Consider the following 25,389-nt stretch of genomic DNA (forward strand, 5'->3'; position numbering starts at 1 on the left):
TAGCAGCCCAAATGTGTAACCACTAAGGCACGAGGGCTCCCCTTAGACACACACACACACACACACACACACACACACACACCCCTCCTCTCCCCCTGCCCCCTCCAAGCCACCCCAGTGGTTCCCCTGGCAGCCTGGGAGCGGGGTGGGGCTCTTCTGGGACCAGTCTTGAAAAGTAACAGGGCAGCTCTCGCACCCACCCACAGCCAAAGAGGACGGACATAGGATCGTTCATGCAAAAGCTTTATTTGGAACATGTGTGGTACGGAGCATGCCAGCCAGCCTGGAACAGCAACAGGGTATTTACATTGTGCGGAGTACAAAGGGCACCTTGAAGACCTTCATCTGCTCCTGGCTGTCCTCCTGTCGACTACTTTCCTCTGCCCTGTCCACCTTCCCCAGTGCTCATTCTTCCACGCCCAACCTCACCTCTCACCACCAGGTCTGGGCTGCCCGGCCCTGGCAGTGACCCGCAGCTGGTGACAGCCCCTTCATTACCATCTGTGTCTTCCCTGGGACCCTCTCTGGCTGCCAGGTCAATTAAAGGCACCCACAGGAAGGAGGAGCAGATACAGTTCCCTAGGGATTTGCAGGGCCCTATTTTAATTTTACCCATTTTTTTAAGAGGTTGCTGATTTTTTCCTGACGGCTAGGATTTCGCTGACCCAGGTGGACGGCGAGTACTTCATTGGTTTTAATCATCGGTGGGTTACTGCTTTCTCCCTGCCTGGGACACATGGTTTTCATTTCCAACTCCTGCCATATGCTTCTCAACTTGAACTTGCCTTTGTCTCCCGCTTACTCTGGAACTGTGAAGGTTACTCATCTTGGCTCTGGCTGTGGAGTGGGAGTGGGGAGGTGTGGGGGAGGGGTGCAGGGAGTGGGGTGGGCTATAAGGGACAGATATGCTGCGGCTTTGGGCTTGCTGGAAAGCAAGGCCCTGCCGAGCCTGCCTTCCCTATGGGGCAGGGGCTACTTCAAGGGGAGTGCTTCAAAGCCTCCCTCCCAGACTCATGGCTGGAAAACCTGGGCTTGCCTTTGGGTTCAAGTCTCAGCTTTGGGGCTGAGGCGGCAGAACAAGAAACTCCCTGTTCTCCCGCTGAATTCACGAGCACTGCACAGCAGGGGCTCCGAAGGCAACCCAGGCATCTGCAGGCTTTCGATGTCTCCCCCCTGCCCCCCCAACACACTGCTGAGCCAACCGAGTGCGGCTTCAAGTAGGTAGACCATAAAAAAACCTTTTCAAGTGACCTCAAGCTGTATGATAGTCTCGTTTACCTCTCCCCACGCGTACACTCACATACTCACACACACATACTTTTTCCTTTTTTTTCATGAAACACACAGCCGGGGAACCGTGACATGGTTCCTTTCTTTAACCTTATTTTATCAGCTCCCCCTTCATAGCTTGGCAGGGCCTGGGGTGAACCATCCCACTGGCGTGTTCAAGCACCTCCCACCATGCAAACTTTTAAAGGTCATTTGCAATGTGTCTCTTAAATCCTGTCCTGAGTAGTAACTCTCCTCCCACGGACAGATGTACAGAATCTGCTGTTCAAAACAAAACAGAAATGCAAAAATCGTCCGGGTCGGGGCACAGGCTTGGCTTAAGATTTGCACTCCCTGCCCCCAGCCGTCTCCTCTTCGTGGGGGTGAAGGCTTGCAGGAGCGGGGAGAATCGAGAATCTGGGTGTTTCTCTAACCAAAGACCATTGATAAAGAATCCTGCTGCATGGCTTGGTCCCTTTCGAAGAGATGCTACCCTGACACTCTGACATTGGGGATTCTCGAGTCATTTCACAAAACAGAAACTAGCCAGAGCGCACACCCAGGATCCCTGGGGATCTCAGGAGCAAGTAGGGGGTTCACGTGGTCTCCTGCCTGTTGGTCCTTGCTGTTCCGAGCTGGGAAGTCACTTCAATGGTGGATCTGCCTCCTGGTTTGCGTGCGGAAGCACTAAAGCCACACTGCTGCCACTTGGCGGCATCTCCTGCTACAAGTGGTGAGGGCCCCTTTTGGGGAATCAAAATTTGCGTTTAAAATCCTTGACCTGCAGTGATTGACGCCCCTTCACCAGTAGTACAACAGAACAGAAAAAAGTTGTACTCAGGACTTCCACAGGAAACAACGCTTCAACCTGGGAGGCCGTAAGGAAACCAGGTTCTCAGGAAGCAAGACCAAACTCTTGCAGGACCCTTGAACATGAACTCCAAAGAGCTGTGCGCCATCTCGAGAAGAACCTGGGGACCCACGGATGGGCTGGCCGCAGTCCTGGGGATGAGGTTTTTGTTGGTTGGTTGGTTCGTTGTGGCTTGGAGAAAGAGAGAGGCCAAAAAGGATACGACTGATATTTGGTTTCAGAGCTGTTCCTCCAAGAAAGACTGCTGTCAGTCTTCTTCTCTTGGAAATCAAGGGCTACATATTCATGTCACGGATAATCCCTCACGCCACTGTTTACCCTAGTGGTCACAACTGGGACTCCATCTTTCCTGGTTGTCTAAGTATCGAACTGCAGATGAGAGAGAACTGCAACTCCTATGTGGGACAAGGAAAGGCAAACAGAAAATAACAAACAAAAAAACTGCTTTTTTTCCAGGCTACAAATAATAATGCAGGGTTAAGCGTGTATGGGAAATAGAAATAATACAACATTGGGCATTAAAGTCGAAACCTCTGGAAGAGTTATTTTTGATTAGAGGCTGTATTCTTTATCTCAAGAATTCACATTTAAAAATCCAGATTTTTGAGTGACTTAAATTTTTAGTTATTCTATTTTCCAAAAACCCAGAAGTATGTTGGAACCCAGAAATTAAGGTCACCCCCCTACCCCCCCCAAAAAAACCCCAAACCTTGTTGCCAGTTGGATCCTAACTCATAACAGGCCAGCCTGAATTTACTTGAATTTACCGCTGTCTGTGCCTCTCTCCATAATTCCACAGAAGCCCTAAAAGGTGAAATTAAGGCTAGAAGCATCCATATTGCTAGCTTCAAAGAAATGCAGAGAAATCTAACAATTTAGAATGAGACGGGGCTGGAAAGCATCAGATTTAGGTAGCCTAAGGTGCGCATCCTGGCGCCATCTGGTGCCACTTTGACTCGTGGGGGCCCTGGGGAGACAGAATAAAGAGTCCCCACTGCAAGGGACTAAGTGGGTATGACCAACCAACCTTTTGGTTAGCGGCCACGTGCAAATTTAAGGTGCAAGAACTTTTTCTCCTGAGAAATAAGGTGAAAATGGAAATTTCTCTGATTTTGAAAGTCTTTTGTGATTATCAACAACATTTACATGAAGTCAGAACAGAGTTTATGAGGGGAGGGGCTCAACAATTTGGTGGGGCAGGGGGAACCCAGGATCTCCCCACTCCATTTCCCTGCCGACTTTCTGAAGCCAGTGAGAATTGAAACGCCCTGCTCCTCTGGGTCGCAAAGGTTTTCTCCTCTGACAGGGTGAAGTCTGACACTTTTCTGTTGCTCCCTGTCAGTGGGAATGCTGGAGTTTTCCATCCGTTGGCAGGTTTCTACCTACTCGGGTACCTGCAGTGCTCACAGATTTTGCTGTGCTCTAGGCAGCTTCAAAAACTCAAGGGAAAATTCCATTTCCCCTGAACTGTTGGCACACGTGTATGTGCGCGTATCTAGGTAAAGATATGACACGGTGGCACACACGCACACATATCCACAACTGGGCTTGAGAAAGTCCGTGGGAAATGGAATGGAAAGACCGTGGATTGCCCCCATGCCACCCCTCAAGAACCTTGTGGACCTTCCTTCTGGAGGAAGGAGGCTTTCAGTTGCATTTACAGAAGGATGACCCAGGCAGGAACTCCAGGTGGCCCAGCCCTGAGTCAGTTCTACCAGATGACGTGAGTGTCAACCACGATGGGGGCGTGACTGGCCTCAGCCCCCTGCCCCTTCCTTTCCTGAGAAAACACAGTCTCCCCCAGGAATGGCAGAGACCTGGCCCAGCTGTTGATTGCTGTCATGGAAACCAGCCTACTGTGACCTGTCAGAAGACCTCAGATCTGGGCCGAGGTGACTCGGATGAGGAGCAGGTAAGAGCCAGGAGTGCAGGTAAGTGTCCTTGCTGAGACAGAGTCTGCTCTGTTTATTAGGGTCCAGACACACGGCGTTCTTGTGGAATAAAAGCATATGGTACAGATAAAAACAGGCCAGGGCTGCTGCCCAGCAAGCACTGTTCTGGGGCCAAATTACAGACCACCCAAGAGTTCACATTTTAAGAATTTGAAATGTCTAAAATTAGATAAGGTGGTTTGAAAAAAAGAAGAAGAAGCCGAAGAAGGCAGCGAAGGCAAGGCAGCCAGGGTGGGAGGGCGGGAGAAAACGGAAGCTTGGTGAGATGTTAGGCAGGAAGACAACCATACGTAGAAAGACGGATAAATGTACACACACACACACACACACACACAAAATGCCTCAGCCTGGGCAGGTTCATGTGGTCTTCCACACGGTAGAATACATAGGCCGTGAAATACTTCTGTGAAGGCAGTTACATATTGCCATGTTTCTTAGCACTTAAAAAAATATGCAGAGTTTGACCCAAGAACATTCTAGATAAAAATACATAATCCTTAAAAGGGGCGGGGGTGGGGTGGGGTAGGGGGGCAGGTCAGTGTACTCTCCGGGAAGAGCGCCCCCAGGCGTCCAAGGATGAAACTTCTATTTTGGTCATCGTAGTCGATAGATAGGGCATCAAAAAGCGTTGTAAGGAGGATGCTGGCTGGTTTGGAGGAGCTATTTCCAGACCCGACCTTACAGCTACTTTTGGGGGTGGGGGGGGGAAGAAAAGTCTTGGGCAAGTTATTTTATTAACCCTGTCACGTATCCACTGACGTCTCTTTTCACAAGGGAAGGAAGGGGCAGTGCTGTTTAAGTCAGTGCCAGGGACCAAGCCTGTGTGTGAGCCACTGCGAGTCCCTTCCACACCGCGGGATACCGGCTCTTTTAAATAAAATAAAGCTTCCTTAAAAATCTGCCGCCTCACAGCTGTTTACATCATAGAAAAATAGCACTTTTTTTGGTTTTGTTTTTTGTACAAAGAAATATAGTTACTTTGTTAAAATGGTCTGTTTTAAACTAGCAATTATTTATATAAAGACTTTCTAGACATCCACACAGAAAATAAAAAAGAGATCAAACTGAGTGCAGAGCAGGCAGTGGTATGTTTGCTAATGATCAAAGTATTTCCTTGTCGGCTAAAGAAAGGACTCTTAGCTCATTATCGTACAAGCTCCACTCTCTTAGGAACAAGAAAGGCATTGCTGCTACTCTCTGGTGGCGAGTCACGCACGAGCCGCGTCCCTCCGGCAGCAGGCCGGTCGGTGGACTGGACACGGGTGGGGCGCAACTCCAAGTGCGGAAGCATCGGGCAAAGGCCTCTGCCCCACAGTCACCCAGGTGTGGGGGCACGAGCTGGGTAGAGGAGGGAAGGGGGAACCTGCACCATCCTCAATCTGCTCACGCTCATTTCACTAGCTCTCCCGCGCTGTCATGTTCACCCAGGACCAGATCAACACCAACAGACGGACAGATGCCAACTTGGCCAAATCCACCATCACGGAGAGTTTCTCTGAGCACTCTTCTCCCTGCTCCGAAGGCAGGCGCCGCTCCGACGGGCTCTGCTGGAGCGCCACAAAGCGAGGCTGTCTGGATGACGGACTTCCCCGCTGTGGAGGTCAAGGACGCACCCTCACGGAAAGGCCCCGCAGGGTCTAGCGCACACTTGGGCCGGCGGGGCTGGTGGGCTCCAGTGAGTCACAGGACACGCAGTCAGCACCTGCAGTCCCCGGGCTCTCATCACACCCGTTCCACTCTGCTGGGGTCATAAGAGTCTGTGGAAAGGAGGAGGAGAAGAGGGCGGGAAAGATGATTAGTGGTACATTCGACGGCTGGCCGTCTTTGTTTCGTCCTCGGGTCACAAACACAGACCCTCGGGTAGCAAGGCCACACGTGCACAACCGTTAGCTCTTCACACGCCCACAGTCTCAGGATCAGGAAAGAGCAGGATGATTTATAAAGGGGGGGTGGCTGGAGCCCTGGGAGGTGCCAACAGCTGGCACTGCTAGCCTGAGAGGTACCCTGGAAGAAAGGCCTGGCGATCTACTTTGAAAACATCAGCCCCTGGAAGGCCTGTGGGGCACAGTGCTCCTCAGACAAGTGTGGAATTGCTGTGAGCCAGTTTCTACTCCACAGCACCTGGTCTCATTCTTTCGGTGAGATCGCCTCCCAAGCGCAGATGGAAAAATGTGAGTGAGGTGCTATTGTGACAGATGCCACGTGTACAACCTGGCGGTCATGTGTATCTGACGCGGCTGATTAAGAGCTCTATTGATTTCTTGCTAAATTACAATGGTGGAGGGTAGAACGCTTGCAATAGGATGTCTGTCTGGGTGCTCCAATGCAGTTCCCTTCCAGGCAGGGGACTCTGAACCCCCGATTGCTTGGCTGGCAGCAAGGGAGCTCTAGTCCCTGAGTGTCATCAACCAGCAGGTATGCCCACAAGCACCCTCTCCTGTGGCTTCCTCGATCTCTGTGCACACACACACACACACCTCTGAGGCCGCCATTGTGGGCTCCCGCTGGGTGTTGTGGAGTTGGATGAGCCCCACCCATCTGTGGACCAGACGTTCAGTGGGCTACGTTCGTGTGCATCTGCTTTCTGTCCCTGAAGCAGGAGTGACCCCTCCAGTTTTGAGAGCACATGCTTAGGAAACGTGGGCGGATTCGACAGGAAGACACGCTCATCTCAGGATAAGCAGGCACTGGGGAGGCCACACCCCCCCCCCATTTCTCCAGCAGCAAATGGGTGTCCCCTCCTCCAACCTTCTCAGCTCATCTACAACCTCCTTCTGGGTGCGCTCTGAGGCCGGCCTGGCAGACCAGGTGGCGAAGGCCTTGCCGCCCTGTGCTGAGGACACAGTGGCAGCAGTTGGCCTTCTCCTGACATTTCACACTTGGCGCTCCATGTGACAGCACGAGACAGGACCAGCTGAGCTCTGCCCTCCGGTGCCTTCTCGGTCGGCCTCATGGGACGCTGATTCTGAGGGGGGCTTCCCAAGAGGAAAGACGTCCTTTTCCCCAATGATAAGGGGCCGGGCCGTACGTTAATGGTGAGCATGGGACAGGTCCGCCTTCTGGCGGCATGGAAGAAGCTGAAACTCTCTACACCCCAGATGATGTCGGCAAAGGGTGGGTTCTCAGTGCCCTTGGAGACACCTCCGCAGAAGGCACCTGCGCCGCGTCCCTGCAGTTGAAGCGACAGGGAGCTCAGGCCCCTCCTGCCGCTCAGGGAAGGCCAGGTTCAATACGGTCCCCAAGGGGGCTGCCAAACATTCAGGCAACCAGTCCGCTGTCTTCCGATCTCACTCTCTGAAGACCCTCGCATGAAGCGGAGAGCCGTGGGTTGAGCATTTTTCTGGTGCTCACATAACATAGGTGGGCTGATTTCAAGGGCAGCTTTTACTTGACTGACACACCCCAAACCGTTGGATTTTAGCATGTGCTAAGTACAAAAGCGACTCAGAGAGTGTAGACACTGCTTGATGGGGGAGGGGAAGGGCTGTGACTCTGGAGGGTCCAAGGGGGCTGCAAAAAAGCCACAGACAAATGGCACCGGGGCACCAGGGACGTGAGTGCCTACCATCTTGTGCGCTCAGGTTGGTGCGTGCCCTGTGACAGAGGAGCGCCACCCGCTGGCTTTCCTGGGCTGCAGGGTTCAGGACGAGATGGCCAGGTCTGCTCTCCTGTGGATTCTCTAGGGGGATCTGAACTACCGACTTCCTAGTTAGCAGCTGAGGCTTTAGCTTCTGTGTCACCGGGGTCTCAGTTTAGACGAGCCACATGGACGTGGGCCTGGTTACCCTGAATGGTTAGGCTCCTGGTTCCTGTGGGCTCTGTGAATCTTCCTGCTACTAGCCTCTCACTGAGGGCGGCCCTGGTGGGTACTGCTCATAACAACACCCTTGACAGCTATTGACACGGCGCCAACGCCTAGACTTCCAACGGCACTACTCAGCATCACCCTGCCTTCCAGGCTTCCCCCACTAGAGCCCTGCAGCAGACGGCCTGCCTGGCTCACCTCCTGGGCTCCTATGAAGAGCATGTGCAATGGGGGTGGATGGATCCAGCAGGTTCTGAGCAGCCAGCGGCTGTCACTTCACTTCTGGCCTGGAGTACAGTCTGACCCACAGAGATGGGGTGCTGTGACCTAAATGAGGTGTAAGCTGCTGCTTTTGTAGGCAGAGCCCCCAAAGACCACTGAACTGATGTCAGCGGAATGACCATCTTTCATGGGAAACAGACACACTTCGGTGCAACATGATAGTCAAGGTGACTTCAAAGTTGGTGGGGAAAAAAATTTTTATTTTCCCACCAACTTGTTGAAGCCCCCGGCATACTGCCAAACAATGAAAGTAATGTAGTTCCAGAACTGTGTGTGTGTGTGTGTGTGTGTGTGTGTGTGTGTGTCAGGGGTAGGGGATGAACACAGAAAGCGTTCCAGAACAAATTGTAATTGAAGTGGACTCTGAGTTCAGGAGCAGTGAAATGGTCCCCAGGACAATGAGTGGTGGGGGTCAGGGAGTGGAGGTGAGGGCACTTGTGTTTCACATGAAACAGCGCATCCAAAGTGGAGGTAGAGGTGGGGGGACAGGAGAGGGGCTGTCGAAAAGTCACACAGTAGCACATCAACAAGACTGTGCTAATGTATCAAGTAACTGTGAGTGGAACGTTTTACCATCTCTGTCATCAAATGCCTCTCAACATGACCACTGAGAAGAGCGAGGCTGCTGGCCAGCCATCACAGAAAAGGCCCCCGGATGCCTGTCTGTGCAGCAGAGTAAGTAGGAGCCCGTCCCTCGGTGGCACTGGAGAGCATCAGAGACACCCAGTCAACCGTCAACATGTGGGGAGCCCCTGCCCTCGGGTTGGGGTCACTTCACAGTTCCTAAACAAACACCTGAGGCAGTGAGGAGAGAACCCACGGATGATGATTCGGCTTGTAACTATGGAGCTATATATTAATAAAGTCCTGGGAGGTGGGCTTCTCACAGCTGGCTGAGATGACACTTTGCACTATCAGGATGTCTTCGCCGACTGGCCAGCCCCACTCACGTGCCAAGGGATCAAGCTCATAACTGAGAGGCTGTTTTGCTGAACTATGGATTTATGCAATAAGATCTTTCTTGCACCAGGAAGGTGGCCATGAGCTGAGACATGGGAATATTTGCCAATTGATATTTAGTAACAGCAGGATTTTTTTTCTATTTTGAAAACCCTTAGAGTCCCCAGGAAGAAGTGGGGCTGAGCATCATCTCGGGCAGGTAGACACGCTTCTGCTGAGCTCCAGGTTACAAAGACAGTGCTGGGCGAGTGACCAAACACACTTCATCAGCTTGCCGAGCCTAAAACAGTGCTTAGAAGTAGGTGGGCGCAATTGGGGGGCAGGCGGCAAGGGGCAGGGGGATAAGAGCAAGTTTACAATGACAATAAACCCCACCAGTCTTAAAAATGGGCCCGTGACCCTTTTCTCTACTCTGATACTTCTTTATATTCCGAAGGAGCTCTTCCTCAGCAGACCCCACGTGTGTCACAGAATATGATCACGAGGACCTGGACACAGGAGATAGTTCAACGGTGAATTTGCACATGGGGCAGGGCAACACTGGCTAACACCCCTAAGAGCCGTACTGTATTGGGGAGCAAATGTAAAAAGTACCCAAGGAAGGTTTTTAGTTGGTTGGTTGGCTGGTTGGTTAACAATCGCCTTCTGGATTTTTCAGGTTTGGCAACTCCTACACTTCTTCCATCCATTTTTGAACTCTTAGATTTTCAAACGGAGATAAAGAGGGTGAGATGCAGCTCACCTGTTAGCTGCAACACAGTGAAGTCGAGGGGCAGAGGGGGCTCGGGAAGTGCAGAACGGGGGTCTGGCAGCAGCTATGTCTAACGGAACGCCTGGGGGTCTAGCTTTTTCCTTCCCAGAAAAGTCAGACATCGAGTCTATGCTGACTCATAACAACCCTATAGGGCAGGGAGAGCTTCCCCGGGGTTTTTGAAACTGTTAGCTCTCTTTGGGAGTAGAAAGCCTCATCTTTGTCCTACAGAAAGGTTGGTGGTTTTGAACTGCTAACCTTTTGATTAGCAGCCCAGCAAGAAGCCCACTTGGGCTCGTAGTTTCTCCTTACTCTTCAAACAATAGCAAGAAGAGTTTTCACGGAGTCGGTCCTGACTGGTGACTGGGGGCAACCCCACGTGTGTCAGAGCAGAGCGGAGCTGTGTGCCTCAGAGTTTTCTGTGGCTCTGTTTGTGGTGAAGCAGATCACTAGGCCTTTCTCCCGACGTGCCTGTGGGTGGGCTTGAACCTCCAGTCCTTGGGTTAACAGACAAATGTGTAACTGAAAAACAAAGGCTGAAACTGAATGATTGACGGTCCAAGGGATTTCTCAGGTGCACCTTTGGCTACTTATGTCTCAATATTTCCGATCATTTCTAACAGGAAATATTGATTGATGCTCAGCCCCTGAAGGAAACGCTCCTCAGTGCATCGTATGCTGTGCAAGTGGAACCCCGGAATAAGAAGGACGGAAGGAAACCCCATGCCCCTACACTAGGGTGCTGACGAAAGCACCACAAACTGCCCAGAGAACAAACAGATCTGCCTTGGAAGAAGTGCAGCTGGAACGCCCGCCAGTCCAAGGATGGCGAGGCTGTCTCAAGAACTTAGGACCTGTTGTCAGGAAAGATCAGTCCCTGGAGAAGGACATTGTGCTCGGTGAAAACGGAAGGGCAGTGACAGAGAGGAAGGCCTTCAGGCAGATGACGGGCACCATGGCTGTCACTATGGGCCCAAGCCTCAGAGCAATTGTGAGGACAGTGTGGGAGAGGGCAGTGTTTCTCTTTGTTGGACCGAGGGCCCCTTTGGGTCGGAACGAGCTCAACAGCACCTAACAACACCACCACCACCAGATCTGAATTGAAAAGGAAGTTTCTGGATAATTTGCTGTAAAACGGGGAACCTTTTTGGGGTTACAGGATTCAACCTTTATCTTTTCTGAAGAGGCAAGCTTCCACCCTTCACCGGCCTCGGACTGCTCACGGCCCATCGACCACTGTCCTGTTGGCTCTCACTCATGGCAGGCCCCACCGGCGTCAGAGTACATCGAAGCTCAGAGTACATGGAGTCCCAAGAGCGGGCTTTTGGGGAGGGGGACAGATCACCAGGTCCCTCTTCCTAGGCACCTGTAGGGTGGGCTCGAGTCCCCAACCCAACGGCTGAGCCCTCAACCACCTGTGCCACCAGGTGGCCCCAAGGGCCTGCACTCTCACCCGACATCTCACCTGGGCACCAGAAGTCCTGATCACCTTTCTTGCGTGCGCTCTGTGCAGCCGGACACCCACCATCTTCCAGGGAGAGGGTGGCCTTGGGGGTGGAGGCCACTCTCCAGGGCGGGACCCCACCATTGAGGGATGTGGAGCCCTGGCCCCTCTCAGCTCTCAGGTCCTCAGCCTCCTCCGTGGAGTCGCTGCTCCGGGAACTCAGGAGCCGCATCCGGGACACAGAGCTCACCTCTCTCATTCTCAGCAGGCGGTCGGGGTCTGCTCTCCTGGGCGGGGAGGCCAGCTTTTCCTGCAAAGTCTCGATCACCCGGGAAGTGCTTCTGCACCTCTTCTCGGCGCTCGGGCTCCTCTCAACCAAGTGGAACAAGGTGGACCTGAACGGTGGCCGTGTCTCTGCATCCTTGGGGTCCAGGGGCTCGGGGCCAGAGGTGAGGGCCCCATCCACACCCAAGTGGGCAGACTCCAGGGGAGTCCGTCTGGTCCCATCTCTCTCCCCTACAAAGAGCGGACTTTCCGTCCAGCCGCACTTTCTCCGGCCATAAAAGGCGTCTTTTGATGCTGCTGTGGCCCCAGGCGGGGCGGAGGGGACAGGAGGCTCTTCCCTGGGTGAGGCCGGCCTGAAGGCACTTTCATCAGCCTCTGGGCGCTGGCAAGAGAGTCCAGCTCTCCTGCTGGCCCGCAGGAGGGACTCCACGGCTACCTCGATGCCCAGGATACGCTCGGCCCGTTCTTGGAGGGACTCGTTCGGGGGGATTTCTGTTGCACGTGCTTGCTCTAAGGCTTCAACGGACTTGCTGGTGTCCGGTTCCTGCCCCTGGGACCGCAAGTCTGGGGCCGAGAGTCCCCGGTGTTTGCTTGCCAGAGAGAGGGGAAACACCACCTCAGTCTCCCTCTTTACCCTGCCCTGGGCAGCCTCCTCCTCTTCTCCCTCCTCCCCCTTGGCTTCCGCCACACAGGCATCGTTGGCAAATGTGTGGCCCCTCTGAGGCTCCCTTGGCTCAGCAGGGTGGAGTGGCGGGGCTGGCTTTGTGTCACATAACCCAAATGCCATCATCCTCTTTGCTGTAGGGCCTGGGCTGGCTCCTGGCTGGCTGCTTCTTGTTCCGGCCTCCTGGCTCCCCTTCTCAGTGATCCCGCTGCCCTGTTCCGTCCTGAATGCTTGCCCTGGGCTGTCTGCTGCCTGCAGGATGCCTGGGGTTGGAGGGCAAGCCCACTGCTCCTTGCTGTCGCTCTTCTGTCCCAACCTGAACCCCGCAGGCTCCTCCAAGCCCAGCATCCCTGGCTGCTGCTGACCCCTTACGGCCTGGCTGAACCCAGTGGGGGAGGACACCTGTCGCCCGGAGTTGGTGCTGAGGACCCCCGGCCCCTCTGCCTCGCTTTCTTCACTGCTGCCTCCACTGCTCGCGCTCTGCTCTTGAAGTTCCTTGTTAAAACTTTCTAACTGGCTGATCAAATCCCAGGGGCGGCGGTTCACAGGCTTCAGGAGGAACTGGCCAAACAGCTGCTGGCTGTTGCATGGGCTTGTGGGCTCCCCTTTCAGCACCTCGCCGTGGGGGGCAGGGTGTGCTCCGGGGCCCTGGATTTCCGGCGGCGGGGGCTGCCCCGGGCAGGCTTTGGGTGCCGAGGACGTCCTGGAGAAAGCACTGTGGCTCGAGGGGCCGAGGAAGGTCTGACCTTTGAAATGACGACCACTTGGGCGCTGCGTGTGGTCACCCGGGGCTGGCGCCGCGCGTGTCTGCGCACCGGAGGTAGGGGGGTCTACATGGTTTGGAGTCAGCACAGCCGCGTGCCCCCAGCCTCGGGGCTCTCTGCTGGGGAGGGGCTGTGGGCTTTGGGGTTCTTGAGTGAAAGCAGTTTGCGTTTGCTGGTCTCTGAGCTGGTGGCCTGGCCAAGAGCCGGAGTACTTGAGCTCTGGGTGTTTGGTCGGGCAAGCAAACCTGGGGTCACCCATTTGCCGGGCGTCAGCTGCACTCAGACCTTGTGTCTGTGGCTCTGTCCTGCTGGCCATGTGTCCAGTGAGTGCCTGCAGCTCCAGGTCAGTGGAGGACATGCTCAGGAGGCTGTGCTCCGGCAGCACTGGGCTCCTGCTATCGGCACTGGGCCCTAAGTCGTCGTTGTTCTGATCCGTCTCTGGCAGATGGGATTCGGATCTGACTGGGATGGAAACCAAGCAAAACACAGTCTCGTTCTTTCTTTTCTTTGAACCCTTCTTGGTCTGGAGCCCAGCTTCAAACTTCTTGAGCTTGGTAACGGCTTCACCGGTCCTGTCGGCCGGGAGGTGTGGGGAAGGGGCAGGGCCCTGGGCACCTTTCAGGTCAGCCCCTCCTCCTCCTCTCTCAGCAAGGCAATCTCTCGGGTCAGCAACGTCGCTGGACTCCCTGTCCCGGGAGGGCTGGCCCAGCAACCACGGGGGTCCAGGCGCAGGCGTGGCAGGGGCCCACTCACCGCCAGCTGTGAATGGCATGCTCTGGACATTTGAGAAGGCACCGCGGGGCTGCGTCTTCCTGCGAGCTGGCTCTGGGGGAGCAGCAGGCCGAGAGCTGCAGAACTTCTCCGGGGGCTTGTCTTCACAGAAGTCTTGGGGCTGTGTGAATTTAATATGCCGGATGCGTGGGTCATCAAAAGGGATGTACTGGACAGAGCTGCTGTGGGCAGTGCTGGGGCACGGGCGGTGGGGGTGCCAGCAGGGGGATCGGGGGCTCACACTGTATTCGGTCCCCGTGTCCAGAGAAGCTGTGGTCTTCTCGCTGGGGGACGGCTGCTGACTGAAGCCCCCACCTCCGTGCCTGGGAGCGGAATCTTCCAGGTATGGGTTTGTGATGTGCGGGGAGGGCGAATGATAGGACGGTGGAGGCACGTAGACCGGAGGCTCCAGACCTGAGTCGGAGCCGCTGCGCTCCCGCCTGGGGTCACTGGCTGTGGTCAGGCGGGGTGCATGCAGGTCGTCAGCTGGCTGGTGGTCCGGGTGTTCGCCACCATCCACTCCTCCCCTGGCCTGTTGGTGCAGCTCATAAGACGGCGGTCTGAGGGGTCTCCCAAACTTAGGCTGTGGCAAAGGTCCAGCAAGCCCCCCCTTCTCGGTGGTCCTTGTGGACTCTAAACTTGGTGCCCGATTTGGAGGGCCGAGAGGCATCTTGGGGGCACCGGGCATTAAATGCCTGTCATTCAGTGGAATGGGCATCTCCACATAGTTGAGGGTCTCTGGGAAAAGGACTTTGGGCAGTGACTGGGATTTGCCCTTGTTCTGAGGATGCAGGGCATACTCTCCCGGGGAGGGCAGGTACAGATCTTGAAATAGCTTCTCTCTGCCGCTGCTGCAGCCGTCAGACATTTGCCTGCCCAGCTTCCTTGGCTGCAGCCAGCTCTCCACACTCACATTCTGCCACTGGGTCGCGCCCGACATTCTCAGCTCCTCTTCCCCAAACGCCTTCTTCGTCACATTCTCTGTCCTTGCTCCGACGTCCCACGGGTCCTCCCTCAGGTAGACAGGACGACCGAGGGCCTGGGCATGTCCTCCGACATCGGGGTCCTCCCAGCCCCTCGAGACTGGTGGGCCACTGTACTCCTGCCCCCTCCTTCTCCAAACGCCAGGGTCATTCCCAGGCGGCAGCTGCGAGGCCCACGCCAACGGTGATGACGGCGGCTGGTGGTAAAACCTAGAAAACAAAGGGGTACAGGAGTTAGCCGCACGTGCCAGGGGATGGGGCACGCAGACCTGGCCCCGCACGCCGCTGCTTCTATGAGCGCCATTCCTGGAAAGACCAGGGCGGTCTTTCAGAAAGATGGATCCCAGGCCCTGCTGCCAATTGGAAGGCTGGCATGTCTACGAATCACAGCTGGCAGATGACCATGAGCCTTGCCATCAAGGGCCAGGGAGGGGCACAGGGAGCCTGGTCACAGGACACCAGGCGCGATGGCAGGGCCTGAGAGAGGAAGCAAGTCCCCTTGAACTTGAAAATGCCCGAGGGGGCGAGGGCACAGGGGGACGCTCTAGAAGAGAGTTTCGCAAGGCTTGCACCAGGGCTACCGATGAGAAACGCTACTTTCTGGCTCAGTCCCATCCTCTCCATTGACATCCGGGAGCGAGGCCTGGGAGTCTGCTTCCACATGGGGGTTACTCAATAGCTCGGCCCCCACCATCACCATCTAACAGACCCCACTCGGTTTCCAAAGTTGTACACCTTTCAGGAAGATAGACAGCCACCTCTTCCTCCCACAGGGTAAGCAGCTGCTGGGTTTGAATCACCCATCTCTGGTAAGCAGCCGAAGGAGCCGATACATGGTACTGCCAGGGCTCGGTGCTCTCAGCATCACCCAGAGCACAGCTAAAACACAGGCTTCTAGGGATGCCCCAAGTAGGCCTGGGTGGAGAGTGCCTGGGTCATGCCACAGGTTAACATGCTCAGCTGCTAGCCAAAAAGGCAGGAGCTTGGAGCTTACGCAAAGGTACCACAGAAGAAAGGCCTGGTGATTTCAGAAACAGTTCCACTCTGATACATGGGGTGTGCTGCCGAGAGTCTGAATTGGGTTGACCACAGCTGACCTGGTTTTGTTGTTGGTCTGGGAGAGGCCCGAGCACCTGCATTTCTAACAAGCGACCCCACCAGCAAAGAAGCCCATCAGCTAAACAGAAAACGTTTCAACCCCCTGAAAGAACTGCTGGATTCTCAAGTCATTAAAGGTAAGTTATAACCATGGGTGGCAATCAGGAAAACCACAGGGAAGCACAAGAAGCAGAAGTTGCGTGTCACATTTCTGTCCAGAGTGGCTTTGATGCGCACCCTGTGCCTGCACGGACACGCAGGCTCAAGCAGCCTTTGATACTCTGCGAAAGGCATCCTGGTGGTGCAGTGGCTAATGCCCAGAACTGCGAACGCAAAGGTCAGTGGCTTGTACCCACTGCCTTTCCTCTTTCATAAAGAGTCACAGCCTTGGAAACCCACAGGGGCAGTGCTGCCATGTCCTTGGGGGTCCCTGGGACACTGAGTCGATGGTGGTGAGGCTGTAATCTTGTTGCTCTGAGCTGGACGCAACCTGGCAGTGGTGGCTATTGGATTCCCTGTGAACATCTAACAACACTTTATCTATAAACAACGACAGCTGACACGTACACAGCATTTCCTGTGTGCTAGGTCTCTCCCTAAGGAACCCTGGTGGTGCTGTGGGTTACGCACTGGACTGCTAGCTCTAAGGTCGGCAGTTCAGACCCACTGGCTGCTCTGAGGGGAAAGATGGGGCTATTTGCTCCCCTAAAGATGTATAGCCTGGGAATCTCTGTATAAGGTCACAGCGAGTTATTATCAACTCGTTGGCAATGGGTTTTTTTTGGAGGCAAAGATGCCAAGATGTCATCTTACATGCTTTGGACATGGTGCCAGGAGAGGCCAGTCCCTGGAGAAGGACCTCGTGCTTGGTGAAGTGGAGGGGAGGCCCTCAGCAAGGTGGATGGACACAGTGGCTGTATCCGTGGGCTCAGGCATCGGCACAACTGCGTGGCTGGCGCAGGACTCCCCAGCGTGTGGTTCTGCAGTGCACGGGGTCTCTGTTGCCTGGCATGGACTCAAGGGCACCTCACAATAGCAGGCCGCGTGGAGCCCTGGCAGTGCAGTGGTTAAACCCACATCTGCTAACTGACTGGAAGGTCTATACTTCAAACCCGCCAGCTGACGCTCTGAAGAAAGACAGGGCAGCCTGCTTCTGAATGTAAAGATTTACAGCCTTGGAAACCCCGGGTCCCCATGGACCAACGGACAGGACTGTTTTCAGTAGCAAAGGGCTGGCTGACCAGACGTCAGGGAGCTCCGTGCTGCATCATGAAGTCGGCGCAGGGCCGGGCAGCGGTCCCCTTCCATCTTCTGTAACAACACAGCCAAGAGCTGGAGGCCACTCAAGGGCAGAAACAGGCCTAGAGAACCAGACGCTTTCAGTACATGGCAGTACATGAACTAAGTTAAGCTTCGCAGGCTTACTAACAGACGAAGAAACAAGGCCCCGGAATTTAAGCGACTTGCTCATCAACACTTACATGTAATGGGCACTCCCACTGGGCCAGCGGAGAAAGACTGGGCGCTCTGCTCTCGTACACAGTTGCAGGCTCGGGATCACACAGGGCCAGCACTGACTTGGCGGCAGTGAGTTTGGTTTGGGTCCACTGTGCCAGAGGAGTCCTGGGTCATGCGCGGGCCTGCTAACCACAGGATCAGCAGTTCAAGCCCACCGGCTGCTCTGCGGGACACCAGTGAGGCTTGCTGCCCTGTGAAGATTTACAGGCCCGGGGGCAGGTCTACACTCTCTGACAGGATTTATATGAGTGGGAATCGACTCTCTCACAATGGGATTTCGTGTTTTCACGCTGTGACAGTCTTAAAGCTTACACTGCCACCATACCTCCTGTTCTATAGGTAAGAAAACGGGAGTGAAGAGGCTAAACATTTCCAAGTCATACCGCGGCTCATTACCTTGGAACGGATTCAAAGACACGCAGTGTGAACTTAAAATGCATTTCACTTTGTTTTCCATTCTAATGAAAAACATGCCTCAAATGCCTAATATTAATAGATGCAGAGTGCTGTAAGGTGTTCTGTGATGCTTCGGGATAAGCGTTTGGCTGTTAACCCCAAGGTCAATGGTTCAAAACCACCAGCCACTACACAGGCGAAAGAAGAGGCTATTTGCTCCCGTAAAGATTCAGAGCCTGGGAAACCCCAGGTTAAGTAAGGGTCGCTCTGAGCAGAAATGGACACAGTGGCACTGGAGTTCAATAGTGCCTGGTCCACGTTTACCTCATTTTTTTTAACCCCCTCGTTAGGCATTTTGCTGGATTCCATGCTGGGGCATTTTGATGAGCGTGATCGCTCATGAGGAGTCCCTGCATGTTTCAAATGGTGAGGGCTGTACCACTAACCAGAAGGCTTACAGCTCAAACCGCCCGAGGAACGTCGGAAGGTTTGGCAAGCCGGTTCTGAACGTACACCAGCTTCTAAAGCCCACGGGAGCAGTTCTACCCAGGCTGCAAGGAGCCGCTGCAAGTCAGAGCCAGCGCGGCAGCGAGTAAACGAAGGAACGCTTTTGACCTTAAACGGCAATGCATGTTTATTTATGCATGTCTTAAGACTACTTAAAACGAAGCCTTAGAAAAAGTCTGGGTCTATCATGAGGTATTCATTTACTGTGTGCAGACTGCCTAAGGTGACTTCAGACAAACCATCCCAGGCCGAACTCCCACCTACGGTGCTGAGGAGAGCTGGTCTTGACGAACATTTTCCATCTCTGGTCAGTACAACTGGGTTCTGTTTCCCCCCCCCCCACCCCCCACAGCCCCTTCCTACTGCCCTCAGTGGATTTCTACTCCCAGTGACCCAGCATGGCAGAGGAGAACTTCCCTATGCAGCTATGCAGGCTCCAGGCTGCAAATCTTTACAGAAGCGCAGATTGAAGGGGCCCAGGCACAGCAAGGGGCTTGTGGCCCATGAGGTTCTTAGGACCCTCCGGGCACGGCACACCTGCTGGGGGAGGGGCAGGGGGAGCACCATTCCCAACACGTGGCCAGAAGGTTTCTGTTCCCGGGAGCCCAGGCAAAGATGCCCCTGAGGCCTTGTTGTTACTGAATTGCTTCTTTCCCTTGAAGGTGAAGGAGACCTCTGAGAGCCTGCTGCCACCCACGAGGAGCGGAGCGTCTCAAAGCAAACCTTTGCCGGGAGATGAAGGAGCAGCAAACATTTATCGTCCTGTGAAGTAGAACGTCAGCTGGCAAGAGGCCCCTGGGCGTCTGCATGCGCTGCTCAGACGCTCGCTCGCTGAGGCGCGTCTTCACATGGGCCACGCTGGGAGGCTTTCCTCAAAATCAAAAGGTTTGGGTCTGTTTCACAACTGTTGCGAATGGAAAGGCTACTTTGGGGGTCTTCGCCCTGCCTCTATGACAGCCGAGCAGACTGCCCGCCCACCCCACCCCCCATCCCCAGTGAGCCAGCCACCTGGCCCTTGTGCAGCTCTGGAAGCAAGCACTGTCCCTCCCCCAAGGGCGGCCCACCAGCAGCCTGAGAAATGGTGCTGAAGACAAACCACTTAAAGATGGTCAGCACCTGCTGGCTACCGACTCTGAGAGTCTCCGCCAAGCCTGAGAGCAAGCCGTGAAAACCATGAGTTAATAAAACGTTCCCAGTGTCTACCCAGCTGCCATGGTGCCAATGCCGACGCACGGTGACCCCCTACCTGTGCTCAAGCAGAACGGTTTGCAGTGATGGGGGCTCTGCAAGCAGAACACCAGGCCTTTCTTCCGAGGCCACTCTGAGCAGACGCCAACCGCCAACCTTCCGGCCGGCAGCTGAGCCTGTTTACCAGGTGCACCCGCCAGGGATGCACGGGTGTCCTAGACCCAATTCAACCAACCCACCCCCGGATGCCGAGATGATTCTGACATATAAGGGTCCCATAGGACCAAGTAGCCCAGCCTCTATAGGCTTCGGAGATCGTAACTCTGCGGGAGCAGAGAGCCTCATCTTTCTCCTTAAGAGGGGCTGGTGGATCCGCACTGCTGACGCGGGTTAGCAGCGAACGTGGAACCCACTGTAGGCCCAGGTTTCCTCAGACCCAGCTAAAGGGAAGGTAAAATCAATCACTGAAAAGTAAGCTGATGGTGGTGAGAAGGCTTTGCATACCCAAACCCCAAACCCAGTCCATTCCTGTCCTCTTGATCTGGCTCACGGAGACCAGGCAGGGCAGAGTGGAGCTGCTCCCGTGGGTTTCTCGGCCTGGACATCTTTACAGGAGTGGACAGCGTCAGCTTTCTCCCGCTGAGAGGGCTGGCGGGTTCAGCCTGCTCACGCTGTAATTAGCAAAGAAACACCATTCCCCATGCTCACGGTCTTGTACGTTTTTTTCCCCTAAACTCCCCAACTCTACGGAAGAACCAGCATTAGGTAACTAATGCTAATTGGCATATTGGTTTCACGGTAAACATGCAACATCTTGGGAGAGGTGGCTGAAATCCAGAGTGATATTTGCCGGTGTGCGTGCTCTGTGCGTAATCAGAAAAAAAATGACATAAATAGGACAAGAAGAACACAAGCGGGCTATAAAAAGCTCCTCTCCCAGAGAAGGAGTGTGGTCAGGTTTCAGGGGACTGAATCCTGTTCCCCTCCCTCAAATGCAGCACAATTACCTCGTATTTGTCAAAACTGCCATTGACACTACATGGAAAAGGCCAAGCAGTCTGAATTGGCTAATTTTCTTCTTCTGTTATGCAAGACACTCGAATAGCAACTTAGTGAAAACAGTCGTCAGCTGGGAACATGCAAGGCATCTAGGAAACAATATAGCCAGTGACAGAGAAACAGACCAAGCAGTCTTTTGTTTTGTACCTAGGGGGTTAGGCCCGGCTGACCAGAGAAACAAATCCACAGACACTCATATGTGTAAGAGAGAGCTCTATATCAAAATGTAGTTATACATCAGGGGGATAACCAGCCTAGTCCAGAGTAAGTCCATAAGTCCGATACTAGTCCACAAACTCACACAGCCACAAACAAGGATGCAAAATGCAGGATGATCACAGGCCGGTGGGTGACAAGTCTTGTGGATCCAATGGCGGTGGGAGCATCACAGGGCTGGCACGGGTCTTCAGTGGCTTGCTAGCAGGAAGGTGAAGCAGGGAGAGGGGGAAGGTCACACCCACAAGGAGGCACCCTCAGGCTGTGACCTGATTGACAGGTTGAACACCACCCCTATGCTTTCCTAGCTTCAAGTTGATATGAAATCATGTAACGACCACCCCTAGCAGGAGTAAGGCTCTGACAGACAAACACGGGCCCCAGGACACAGAGCAGAACTGTCCATAGGCTTCCCTAGACTGCAGTCTTTCAGGACACCGATTGGCAGGTCTCTCTCCCAGGAGTCGCTGGGTGGATTTGAACCACTGGCCTATCAAGCCCTTAACCGCTACGCCATCAGGGGGATTCCACGGGTCTGTTGTTACAGTGCATATCTACTCCAGACCAGTTCCCGAGTGTGACGGTGTGGATCTACGGGCTTCCCCAAGCGAGCCGAGGTGGGCCCGGAGCCAAGACTATGGCCAAATGCCCTTGAGGAAAGAAGGTGAGTTTTTAATTTTTAATTTTAATGTCAACAAAGGGACTATTTCACAAAAACATGCTGAGTACACGATGACTCGGTGGGAAAAGATAAGGAGAGCAACGTGGAATGCGGTAGCCTCAAGAAGTGGTGCTGACAAGCTCGAAGAGACAAGCACGGTCTTTTATCAAGGCAAGACTGAAGGCACACTTGCGAGCCGTCCGCTCCCTGCCTGGTCCCAGGAGAGGGACTGACACCGGGGAAATCGCTGATGAAAACAGTTTGGGAAGTATTTGGGAGATGAGCGTGTGGGAGCAGCGCGGGCTGCAGGAAGAGGAGCGAGTCTGCTCACAGGACGCAGAAAAGCCAACAGTGAGCGGGAGGAGCTTTGCCATGTGACTGCTGAAGAGATACAAAGGCTTCTTTCTGTGAGAGACCAGGCGTCATGCTGAGTGGCGATGCCCGCACTGACGTCTCGTGCTATGTAAACTTCCTCATGCGGCGACCCTTTCATACAGTTCCTCGTGTGGTGGTGACCCACCCCCAGCCACAAAATTATTTTCATTGCTACTTCATCACTGTCATTTTGCTACTGTTATGAATCAGGAGACCCCTGTGAAAGGATCGTTTGACGCCCCCCCCAAGGGGTCGTGACCCACAGGTTGAGAAGCGCAGCTAGGATGCTGCTAGATCTGAGCCTTTGAGGCCCCGATTAACCGCCAGGCAGAGCCGCCTAATATGGTGCCCGGAGTGGGCAGCAGAGGGACACGTGGCTTAATACCGAACTCAATGGAGGGGTGCTGCTGCCTGAGTGGACGACTGGACTGGGGGCTCCGGAGTGACACATGCCATTGATTGTTGAGACTGCGTGACCCTGCTCACTCCTCCATGGAGAGCTTCCGGAGCCTGGCCTGGTTCAAAGAGCCTTGTCAGTTGTATGACCGTCTGGAGGCCCCGCTGGACACTGGGGTGCCCTGCTGAGGTTGTCTGGTGCCCTGCAGGGGGAGTCTGGTGAGCACTGTGGTTCCCAATGGTCTGCACGCCTGGGATTCACCTTCCGGAGTCATGGCTGGGCACTCACTGCCCTTCCCCGAGTCTGTGCCCTTCAGGGGCTGCTCCTGCTTCCAGATGGGCCGAGCTTCCTCACTCAGACAGACAGACAGGTGGTTTGGATACAGAGGGGGTACAAGGCTGTCCGTGTGGCTTTGTGCTTGGGGCACCTCTTTGATAGCGCCGACAGGGATGGTCGCTCTGTGTCAGAGTACAGCAATGCTCCAGATCGCCAGTCGGTCCTTTCTGCTGAGGCATCTCAGGGCACGCTCACACCTCCCCGCTTTCTGGCCTCGCACTGCGCCGCTGGGTGGGCATCATCTCTCCAGAGCGTCTTCTGTTTTTGTGGAGGGACTGTCCTCGTTCCCAGGGATGTTTGTGCTGCCTGCCCACAGCTTGGTGTACTCGGTAGCCGCCCCCTGGAACCCCCTTGGCCTTGGCCGGGTGTTAACGAGCACACGGGACAGCGAGCAGGCAATGGGAAAATACGGAGCCGAGAGGGGAAGGCGAGAGTGTCGCTGTCAGGTGAGGAGAACGCCAGCCCAGAAAGGTCAAGCTGCTCCGAGAGCTTCGATGGGTCCAAACCCCAAACCAGACGCGCCGGCTCTCTGACCACTGCTGAACCCACTGCGCCAGCAGGGGGTCACCATCAAAGGCTGGGCATCTCTATGCACAAAGCCTCCTCCCAACCAAGCTAGCACGCCATCACCTCCTCGGCAGAGGTGGGACTCAGAAACAGAGGCCTGGCCGGGCTGCGGGGACACAGCCCTGGGGGCCTGCCATCCACCATCTCAAGAGAAGGCCCGTGAATGGCCACCAGTGGAGATTCAGCCGAAAGAAAGTCCCAGTAGACTGTTAGGGTAGAATCCCACCCACTTTGCTATTTTTAAAATATCATACACTTAATAAGGGGTCTGGAAGAGGAAGCACAATTAATCATCGGAACTTGTAAATGATGCTCCATGCAGACACGGGCTCCCAGGGAACAAGAAAACGATTCACAAGCACCCAGGTTAGCAATGTGCACAGAGTGAGCTGAGTGGGACTCCTCTGGGGGGAGCACCTGCTATCTGTGGTGCCTGTGTGTGAAAAACCTTGGCCTTGGTGGGGGCCCTGTAGAACTGGGCTGAGGTGACTGAGGACCACCACCTCCCCGTCTCCGGGAGGCCTCTCACAGCAGGGAACGCCCCAGTACTATAACGTCTTGAAAGGCCGAGGTCTACTAATAGGCAAGAGTTGCGCTACTGTGGTTGCCAGCAGTGTGCGGACCGGTCTTTAATGGGCTTCGTTTTACAAGGTCTCGTAAAGTCCTCTCCTGTCCACAGAGCACGGCCAGGGCCTCCCCACAAGAGGCCTGCTGCACGCGATGTGGCCTGGGGTAATGCATGCTTGTTACAAATCTGTACATTCGCTGCTGGTGCTCTTGGCACGCTGACCCGGTTTACAGGCTGTGGTGAAAATCCTCGTTCAACAAAACCGGGGCCTGGGAAACCATCCATGGAGAAGGGACTGTCTGGGGGCAGGGTTTCTCCCCTTCCTTGTGGAGACCCGGGAGCAGTTCCTAGCCAGGGAGCCTCATGCAGCCCACCCACCTCTGGAGGGTGACATGTAACTCTGATACCAGACAGGTCTCCTCAGAGGCTCCAGATGGCGGTCTGTTTAGGGAGAAAACCAGCCTTATAAACCCTGTGGCTCACGAGGGTCTGAGGCTGTGAGGCATGACAACCATTGCTGCCACCACCACTGCCGCCATGGAGGTAGACCATTAGAAGGGACCAGAGGGGAGTGCATCGTGAAAGAGGGAAGCGCATGAGGGGGACCCAATGCCCATCTGTAGACAACTGGAGTCCCTTGCAGAGGGGTAGTGGGGAGGAGATGAGTCACTCAGGGTTCAGTGTAGCAATAATGAAACTCACAACTTACCCCCAACTATCATGATCCCAATTCTACCTTGCAAACCTGGTTAGACCAGAGGATGCACAGTGGTACAGTTGGGATCTGGAAACACAGGGAATCTAGGGCAGATGAACCCCTCAGGACCAACGGTGAGAGTGGTAATATTGGGAAGGAAGTGGGGGTAGAAAGGGAAAACCGATCTCGGAGAGCTACATATAACCTCCTCTCTGCGGGATGGGCAACAGGAAAGTGGGTGAAGGGAGACGCTGGGCAGTGTAAGATAAGATAAAATAATAATTAATAAATTATTAAGGGTTCATGAGGGAGGGGAAGCAGGGAGGGAGGGGGAAGGGAAAAATGAAAATGAGCTGATTCCAGGAACCCAAATGGAAGGCAAATTTTGACAATGATAAGGGCAATGAATGTATAAGGGTGCTTTACTCAATTGATGTATGTATGGATTGTGATAAGAGTTGTATGAGCCCTAATAAAATGATTTTAATAAATAGGTAGATAGATAAATAGATAGAGTTGTATGAGCCCCCATAAAATGATTTTTAAAAAGGAAGGGAACAGAGATAAGGTGGGAGGGGGCAAAGAGACCCCACCAGGAGGAGAGGCAGCGACACTGCGGAAAGAGGAAGACAGGGCAGCGGGGAGGGCAGGCGATGATGCTTGGTGGAGAACCACGCAGGGCCGGGCCATGGGCCCCGTGAACCGACCTGCCGTCCTCCGTGGAAGGTGCTCACAGCTCTGGGGGAGGATGGTGTCCTCTCCTTCTGACCGCGACACCTAGGAGCACAAGCCCCCAGTCTCTGGAGTCAAGCCCATGTGTCAACCAGCACCGCCGGTTGCCGGGCACTGCCATAAGCACCCACGCGTGCTGACAGTGGGGCTGTGCACCTTCCGGTTCCCAGGGGCTGCGTGTTCAGAAGCAGATCGCCAGGCCTTTCTTCAGCAGGGGCGGTGGGCAGACTCACACCTCCCCCCTTCTAGTTCGCCGCCCCAGGTGGGCTAACT

At 54.5% G+C, this 25,389-nt stretch overlaps 1 protein-coding gene across 2 annotated transcripts in view; it reads right to left on the reverse strand.

Annotated features, from left to right (window-relative positions):
- Positions 1 to 203: 203 nt before the first annotated feature.
- Positions 204 to 25,389, reverse strand: part of JCAD (junctional cadherin 5 associated) — a 53,298-nt gene continuing 28,112 nt past the window's right edge. For both annotated transcript variants that reach the window (XM_075550359.1, XM_075550360.1), the window contains exons 3-4: positions 11,356 to 15,011; positions 204 to 5,849 (exon numbers count right to left, since the gene is read on the reverse strand). In XM_075550359.1, the coding sequence (XP_075406474.1) occupies positions 5,815 to 5,849; positions 11,356 to 15,011 (3,691 nt within the window). In that variant the 3' untranslated portion in view covers positions 204 to 5,814. The remainder of the gene's footprint in view (positions 5,850 to 11,355; positions 15,012 to 25,389) is intronic.

The sequence above is a fragment of the Tenrec ecaudatus genome, chromosome 5 (genome assembly GCF_050624435.1).
Source record: "Tenrec ecaudatus isolate mTenEca1 chromosome 5, mTenEca1.hap1, whole genome shotgun sequence".
Classification (NCBI taxonomy): domain Eukaryota; kingdom Metazoa; phylum Chordata; class Mammalia; order Afrosoricida; family Tenrecidae; genus Tenrec; species Tenrec ecaudatus.